The 8,715-nt window shown below is 35.8% G+C and overlaps 1 protein-coding gene across 1 annotated transcript; it reads left to right on the top strand.

Moving 5' to 3' along the window:
* Positions 1 to 301: 301 nt before the first annotated feature.
* Positions 302 to 4,778, top strand: LOC125603300 (photosystem II CP47 reaction center protein). Its single transcript, XM_048774403.1, has 2 exons — positions 302 to 3,151; positions 3,932 to 4,778. Exon 1 carries the CDS (start codon positions 662 to 664, stop codon positions 2,186 to 2,188), a length of 1,527 nt encoding a protein of 508 aa, XP_048630360.1. The 5' UTR covers positions 302 to 661; the 3' UTR covers positions 2,189 to 3,151; positions 3,932 to 4,778.
* Positions 4,779 to 8,715: the final 3,937 nt, after the last annotated feature.

The following is an 8,715-nucleotide window of genomic DNA, read 5'->3' as shown; positions in this document are numbered from 1 at the left end:
TGATAATTCAATCAATCTTTTTGAGCGAAACAGAGGATATCTCGATCGAGGGAGAAAATGGGGAAATCCCATATAGCCCAATATATCTGACAAGTCGCACTATATGTCAACCCAAGATGTATCTCCTTCTCCAGGACTTCGAAAAGGTACTTTTGGAACGCCAATAGGCATGAAATGAAAAAAAAAGAGAATGAAGTTCTCTATTTCACTTTGATGTGGAAACGTAAGACTGGGGTTTCATTTTTTTTTATCATATTATCCTTTTTTCCTACTTTATTAATATTAATCATATTTAAATTAATCATATTTAATACAGAAGTTGAATAAGCTAAAATAAAATATAAAATAAAAGTAAAGTAAGAGAGAATGAATAAAAATTAAAGGAAACTTTTTACGAACGGGCTTCTGAACAACAATAGCTATCTTGGTTCATATAACATAGGATTCACCCCCATTGCGTATTGGTACTTATCGGATATAGAATAGATCCGCTTCCCTTTTTTCCTATGAATCGAATTGTTCCATTATTACTAACAGAATAGAACAAATATTAATCCTTTCTCCGAAATAATTACCTAAAAAGGGGGGGTCCGTAACATAGTTTTTTCCAATGCAATAAAGTTACATAGTGTCTATTTTTCATTGATAAAGGGGTATTTCCATGGGTTTGCCTTGGTATCGTGTTCATACTGTTGTATTGAATGATCCCGGTCGTTTGCTTTCGGTTCATATAATGCATACTGCTCTGGTTGCTGGTTGGGCCGGTTCCATGGCTCTATATGAATTAGCTGTTTTTGATCCCTCCGACCCTGTTCTTGATCCAATGTGGAGACAAGGTATGTTCGTTATACCTTTCATGACTCGTTTAGGAATAACCAATTCATGGGGCGGTTGGAATATTACAGGAGGGACTATAACGAATCCGGGTCTTTGGAGTTACGAAGGGGTAGCCGCAGCACATATCGTGTTTTCTGGCTTGTGCTTCTTGGCAGCTATTTGGCATTGGGTATATTGGGATCTAGAAATTTTTTGTGATGAACGTACAGGAAAACCTTCTTTGGATTTGCCCAAGATTTTTGGAATTCATTTATTTCTTTCAGGAGTGGCTTGCTTTGGTTTTGGCGCATTTCATGTAACAGGATTATATGGTCCTGGAATATGGGTATCCGACCCTTATGGACTAACCGGAAAGGTCCAACCCGTAAATCCGGCGTGGGGCGTGGAGGGTTTTGACCCTTTTGTTCCGGGAGGAATAGCCTCTCATCATATTGCAGCAGGGACGTTGGGTATATTAGCGGGCTTATTCCATCTTAGTGTTCGTCCGCCTCAACGTCTATACAAAGGATTACGTATGGGAAATATTGAAACCGTCCTTTCCAGTAGTATTGCTGCTGTCTTTTTTGCAGCTTTTATTGTTGCTGGAACTATGTGGTATGGTTCTGCAACTACTCCCATCGAATTATTTGGTCCTACTCGTTATCAATGGGATCAGGGATACTTTCAACAAGAAATATATCGAAGAGTTAGTGCCGGACTAGCTGAAAATCAAAGTGTATCAGAAGCTTGGTCTAAAATTCCTGAAAAATTAGCTTTTTATGATTATATTGGTAATAATCCAGCAAAAGGGGGATTATTCCGAGCGGGTTCAATGGACAATGGGGATGGAATAGCTGTTGGATGGTTAGGACACCCCGTCTTTAGAAATAAAGAAGGGCGTGAACTTTTTGTACGCCGTATGCCTACTTTTTTTGAAACATTTCCGGTTGTTTTGGTAGACGGAGACGGAATTGTTAGAGCCGACGTCCCGTTTAGAAGGGCAGAATCTAAATATAGTGTCGAACAAGTAGGTGTAACTGTTGAGTTTTATGGTGGTGAACTCAATGGAGTAAGTTATAGTGATCCCGCAACTGTGAAAAAATATGCTAGACGGGCTCAATTGGGTGAGATTTTTGAATTAGATCGTGCTACTTTGAAATCCGATGGTGTTTTTCGTAGCAGTCCAAGAGGTTGGTTTACTTTTGGGCATGCTTCGTTTGCTCTACTTTTCTTCTTTGGACACATTTGGCATGGTTCTAGAACCCTCTTCAGAGATGTTTTTGCTGGTATTGATCCAGATTTGGATGCTCAGGTGGAATTTGGGGCATTCCAAAAACTTGGAGATCCAACTACAAAAAGACAAGCAGTCTGATGCAACATTGCTTTTTTCTTTTAGTTTCTGTTTGCGATTTTTTTGATTTCATTTAATAGGTAGGGTACTGTAGGAATCTTGATTTAAATCGCTGCCGTTTCTTTGACTCTTTTTTGTTCTTTATCCGGAGGTATACTCCTTCAGTAAACATAAACAAAACAGGTATGAAAGCTATAATTGTAAACCACGATCAAATTTATGGAAGCATTGGTTTATACATTTCTCTTAGTATCGACTTTAGGGATCATTTTTTTCGCTATTTTTTTTCGGGAACCGCCTACAATTTCAACTAAAAAATGAAATAATTTTTCATTCTCTTCATTGACGTAATCAGCCTCCAACTATTTGGAGGCTGATTACGTCAACTAGTCCCCGTGTTCCTCGAATGGATCTCTTAGTTGTTGAGAGGGTTGCCCAAAGGCAGTATATAGAGCATACCCAGTAAAACTTACAAGTAACCCAGATATAAAGATGGCGACTAGAGTTGCTGTTTCCATTATTATATAATTGAAAGACCACAATGGATCTATGCTAAGATCGTTTATTTACAACGGAATGGTATACAAAGTCAACAGATCGTAATGAATACAAAATAAGATTTATGGCTACACAAACTGTTGAAGATAGTTCTAGATCTGGTCCAAGAAGCACTACTGTAGGGAAGTTATTGAAACCGTTGAATTCTGAATATGGTAAAGTAGCTCCTGGATGGGGAACGACCCCTTTGATGGGTGTTGCAATGGCACTATTTGCGGTATTCCTATCTATTATTTTGGAGATTTATAATTCCTCTGTTCTACTGGATGGAATTTCAATGAATTAGACTGAGAAGAATCTTGAAGTGCTAGCTTTTTGTTCGATACAAAAAAGTAAAGTATGTAGGTCTAAAATTTTGCACCTATTCTCCTTTGGTAGTTCGACCGCGAAATTTTTTTCTGCATTGTATATTTCCGGAATATGAGTGTGTGACTTGTTAGAATTGACCCTATGGATAGTACAGAGAAGGGGGTCTGTCATCTTTATCAAGATGGTTTTATTTCGTCGGATATTCATTCGAGTATCTGGAGCACGAAATAGATCAAATAGATCACAAAGTTTTCGAACTATGATTCATACTTAATACTTAGACCTCGTAGCCGGACTTCTTTCCGTTCTATCTTATAAATTTTCATAAATCAATTTTTTTCTGCTTTTAAACTCTTATTTAGATCAAAGGACAAACGCTTCTTTGTATTTTATGTTTTTAATCATTATAGCTCTTTTTTTTTTTTATTGAATAAGTGATGATCCAATGGTTCTCACTCAGTGAACTTTGGACTTTGAAGGTTTCATTGAATTATCGTGGTTTTCGTATGAATCTGAGGTTTCAATTAATAAGTAGGGTCTTAACAAGAAAATTCCTATCAATAATAAAGAAAACAAGAAGAAATCCGTATTCCCATTCCATACAAATACCAACTAAAAAAGACAATAACGGTAGGTAATCTAGAAGATTCAAGAGGCCTGTAACGATCAACACAACATAAAGACGTATGAGCTGACTTGAGTTTTTGGCATTTAACCACAAAGAAGAGCTTTCGCATTTTGACTCTTAAATAATATTGAATGAGAGAGAAGTTTAAAACTTTATATTCCATATCCGTTTCAATCAGTATTTGGGTCTTTTTTTTGTTTGAGCTGTACGAGATGAAATTCTCATATACAGTTCTTGGAGGGGGAGAACCTTGGTTTACCTATCTCAATAAAGTTTATGATTGGTTCGAAGAACGTCTTGAGATTCAAGCGATTGCAGACGATATAACTAGTAAATATGTTCCTCCGCATGTCAACATATTTTATTGTCTAGGAGGAATTACCCTTACTTGTTTTTTAGTACAAGTAGCTACGGGATTTGCTATGACTTTTTATTACCGTCCAACTGTTACTGAGGCTTTTGCTTCTGTTCAATATATAATGACTGAAGCTAACTTTGGTTGGTTAATCCGATCAGTTCATCGATGGTCGGCAAGTATGATGGTCCTAATGATGATCCTGCACGTATTTCGTGTATACCTCACCGGTGGTTTTAAAAAACCTCGCGAATTAACTTGGGTTACTGGTGTGGTTCTGGGTGTATTGACCGCATCTTTTGGTGTAACAGGTTATTCTTTACCTTGGGATCAAATTGGCTATTGGGCAGTCAAAATTGTAACAGGTGTACCTGACGCTATTCCGGTAATAGGATCGCCTCTTGTAGAATTATTACGCGGAAGTGCTAGTGTTGGACAATCCACTTTGACTCGTTTTTATAGTTTACACACTTTTGTATTACCTCTTCTTACGGCTGTATTTATGTTAATGCATTTCTTAATGATACGTAAGCAAGGTATTTCTGGTCCCTTATAAATAATATAGATTCTAGATATTTTTAATTACTAATTTATCTTATTACTTGGTGAAGGAACAATCGTATTTTATTGCTATAAATATGGATTATTAAAAAAATAAGACATGTATTTGGATATTTCCCTTCAACTCCACAATATTGTATTATTTTTTTGACATAAAAAGTTGAAGGGAATTCTATGAAGAGAAAATGGATTATGGGAGTGTGTGACTTGAACTATTGATCGGGCCGTGCAGAAATATGACTTTATCTGCTACATTGGAATTCACAACCAAATGTGTCTTTGTTCCAACCACTGTGTAAGCCCCATACAGGGGATAGGCTGGTTCACTTGAAGAGAATCTTTTCTATGATCATAATACCCGACGATGTCGTGGATGAGTGGGCTCCGTAAAATCCAAAAATCCAGGAGATTAAGGGATGGAACATAATCAGGATTATGTTTTTAGCTATTTTTTACTAAAAAGAGCTAAAAAAATAAAAAATTAATAGTATGTAAATGCATTCATTTCCTCTGCATCGACTCGATTTCTGATACTATCGGAGTGAATACAGGATCTAATGAAGAGTAGAGGGTAGACTTCATTAGTAACAAGTAAATCCTTTGTATTTGAAAAATCTCGATATAATTTTTGAGATTAAGGATTAATTGATAAGGTATGAGACGATCCAGAAAGCACTTAATCATGATCAACTTTTAAGCTTACGTGGGTGTTGAGCATTTACCTGTAAGAATGGAATTTATGGTAATCTTTAGTTGCAATAACTTTGGAATCGGATAATTCTTTTTTTACATATTAAATACTTGTGGATAACATATATATTTTTTGTATGTATTAATTTAGTTTGGTTAATTCTTGCTCGAGCCGGATGATGAAAAATTATCATGTCCGGTTCCCTCGGGGGATGGATCCATAAGAATTCACCTATCCCAATAACAAAAAAACCAGATTTGAATGATCCTGTATTACGAGCTAAATTAGCTAAAGGTATGGGTCATAATTATTACGGAGAGCCCGCATGGCCCAATGATCTTTTATATATTTTTCCAGTAGTCATTCTTGGTACCATTGCCTGTAACGTAGGCTTAGCGGTTTTAGAACCATCAATGATTGGTGAACCTGCGGATCCTTTTGCAACTCCTTTGGAAATATTACCTGAATGGTATTTCTTTCCTGTATTTCAAATACTTCGTACAGTGCCTAACAAATTATTGGGTGTTCTTTTAATGGCTTCAGTACCGGCGGGATTATTAACCGTACCCTTTTTGGAAAATGTTAATAAGTTCCAAAATCCATTTCGTCGTCCAGTCGCGACAACCGTCTTTTTGATTGGCACCGTGGTGGCCCTGTGGTTAGGTATTGGAGCAACATTACCAATTGATAAATCTCTAACTTTAGGTCTTTTTTAATTAAATTTATTCAATTGTAAAATAAAAGGCGTGGGTATCTAGGGAGTAGTCATTTCAAAATGAATTCTCCCTAGATACATATCTAAATTAATTTTATTAAGTAAAATAGGTTTGACTGGAAAATCGAAATTACGTTGAAGGTTTAAAATCCATTTCAATTTTAAATTGACTTTTTAGTCAAATTTTTTTAATGCTTTTTTTATTTTTTTTCTAAAATGTCTAATATCTTTTTTACATCTTCTATGTGAAAATGTTCCATTTTGATAAGGTCTTCTTGACTGTTATTCAAAAGATCCAATAATGTATGTATATTGGACTTTTTGAGACAATTATAGATTCTGGGAGGCAATTCTAATTGGTCAATAAAAATATATTGAAACGCTAGTTCTTTTTTTTTTTTTCTTAGGTTAACTAATCTATTATGAAAAGGAAAAAGGGGTAAAGTAACTTGATGTTGATTGTTCTCTAAATAGAACGTTTCTTCTTCTACATGTAGAAAAGGAATAAATAAATTAATCAAATTCCGGGAGGCTTCATGAAGTGCTTCTTTAGGAGTTAAACTTCCATTTGTCCATATTTCTAGAAAAAGAATCTCTTGTTTTTCATTCCCATTCCCATAAGAATGAATACTATGATTCGCATTTTGAACAGGCATGAATACAGCATCTATAGGATAACTTCGGTCTTCAAAGTTATTTGACATTTTTAAACTATATCCGCGATTCCTCTCGATTTTTAATCCAATACACAAATTTATTGGTTCCGTTAAGGTAGCTATATGCTGTGTATTATCAACGATTTCCACAGAGGGCGGTAAAACTATGTCTCGAGCAGTTATATATCCGGGACCTTGGACACAAATAAGCGCGTTGCGCGTTCCATATAGATTACTTTTAATACAATCTCGTTCAAATTCATTAAAATTTCATGTACTGATTCTTGAATACCGACTATGTTAGAATAGTCATGTGGTATGTTCTCAGATTTTGCACGTGTAATACATGTTCCTTCTATTTCGCCAAGTAAAGCTCTTCGCATCGCAATGCCTATTGTGTCGGCTTGACCTTTCATAAGTGGAGACAGAATAAAGCGTCCATAATAAAGACGCTTACTGTCTCTTCTTGATTCAACACACTTCCACTGTAGTGTCCGAGTAGATACTTTGACTTTCTCTCGAACCATAGTAATTTTATTTGATCAGATCATTGAATCATTTATTTCTCTTGAAACCCTTTCAGCCTTTATTTAGTTCTATACACGTCGTTTTTTAGGGGGTCTACAACCATTATGTGGCATAGGGGTTACATCTCGTACGAAACTTAAAAGTATACCGCTTCTACGAATAGCTCGTAATGCTGCATCTCTTCCTAGTCCAGGGCCTTTTATCCTTACTTCAGCTCGTTGCATACCTTGATCCACTACTGCTCGAATAGCATTTCCTGCTGCGGTTTGAGCAGCAAAAGGTGTTCCTCTTCTTGTACCCCTGAATCCACAAGTACCCGCGGAGGACCAAGAAATCACCCGACCCCGTACATCTGTAACGGTCACAATGGTATTGTTGAAACTTGCTTGAACATGAATAACTCCCTTTGGTATTCTACGTACATTTTTACGTGAACCACTACGGGTATTTTTACGTGAACCAATTCTTAATATAGGTTTTGCCATATTTTTTCATTTCACAAGAAATATATGGATATATCCATTTCATGTCAAAACGGACCTTTTTTTTACTAGCTCCTTGGAAGTGCCTTTTCCTTTAGTAAGATTATCCTTGTCTTTGTTTATGCCTCGGGTTGGAACAAATTACTATAATTCGTCCCCTCCTACGGATTAGCCGACACTTTTCACAAATTTTACGAACGGAAGCCCTTATTTTCATAGTTGTTATTCCTTAATTCTCTTAATATACTTATTGTTGGACGAAAAAAAGGTTTCTTGATATTTTTGAATCTTGAATTGTATCTTCGTGAAAGGAATGTTGAATTTCAAAAAACCACTGACTTATTTGAATCCTTGTTATGGAGTCTAGAAAGTGGCTGTTCCCCGATTAACTTAATACCTAAGAACTTACTAAAATTTTTACCCCCCTTTTTCTCCTATAGGTATACCTATACAAAAATATGTCGAATCCTTTCAGAAGCATGACCTAAAATAAAAAAATCTTTAGTATCTAAACAAAATCGAACCATACCGTTCGGAAGTGATTCATAAAGAAAACTTTCATTAATTCATTTTTTTTCTTAATTTCATTCGGGGTAAAAAATTCTAAACTTTTTTAGCAGGGGTGGTATTACACAACCCCCCCCCTTTTTTTTCACAAATGCTAAGTTCCGGATATCCAATTTTGATATTAGAAGGATTACCATATATAACACAAAATTTCTCCGCCGATTCTTTTTAGTCGAGCTTCTCGATCTGTCATTATACCTTGAGAAGTTGAAAGGATTACAATTCCTATTCCGCCTAAAATTCGTGGAATTCGTTGAGAGTTAGAATAGATTCGTAGACCCGGTCGGCTTATTCTCTTTAAATTTAAAATCGTTTTATAGGATTCTTTCTTATTTCGTCTATGTCTTAGGGTTAAAATCAAAAATATTGATTGTTTTCGCGATGTTTCCTTACGTTTTCGATAAAACCCTCTCGTAAAAGTATTTTAACAATGCTTTCGGTGATGTTAGTCGATCCTATCCGAACTGTTCCTTTTCTTTCATGTCAGCATTTCATAGA

This window comes from Brassica napus, unplaced genomic scaffold, assembly GCF_020379485.1.
Source record: "Brassica napus cultivar Da-Ae unplaced genomic scaffold, Da-Ae ScsIHWf_3141;HRSCAF=3960, whole genome shotgun sequence".
Taxonomy (NCBI): Eukaryota; Viridiplantae; Streptophyta; class Magnoliopsida; order Brassicales; family Brassicaceae; genus Brassica; species Brassica napus.
This window is presented reverse-complemented; position numbering and strand designations above follow the sequence as displayed.

Bases quoted from the DNA above. Each gene is read 5' to 3' on its own strand.
- LOC125603300 (XM_048774403.1), top strand. From the start codon at position 662: ATGGGTTTGCCTTGGTATCGTGTTCATACTGTTGTATTGAATGATCCC.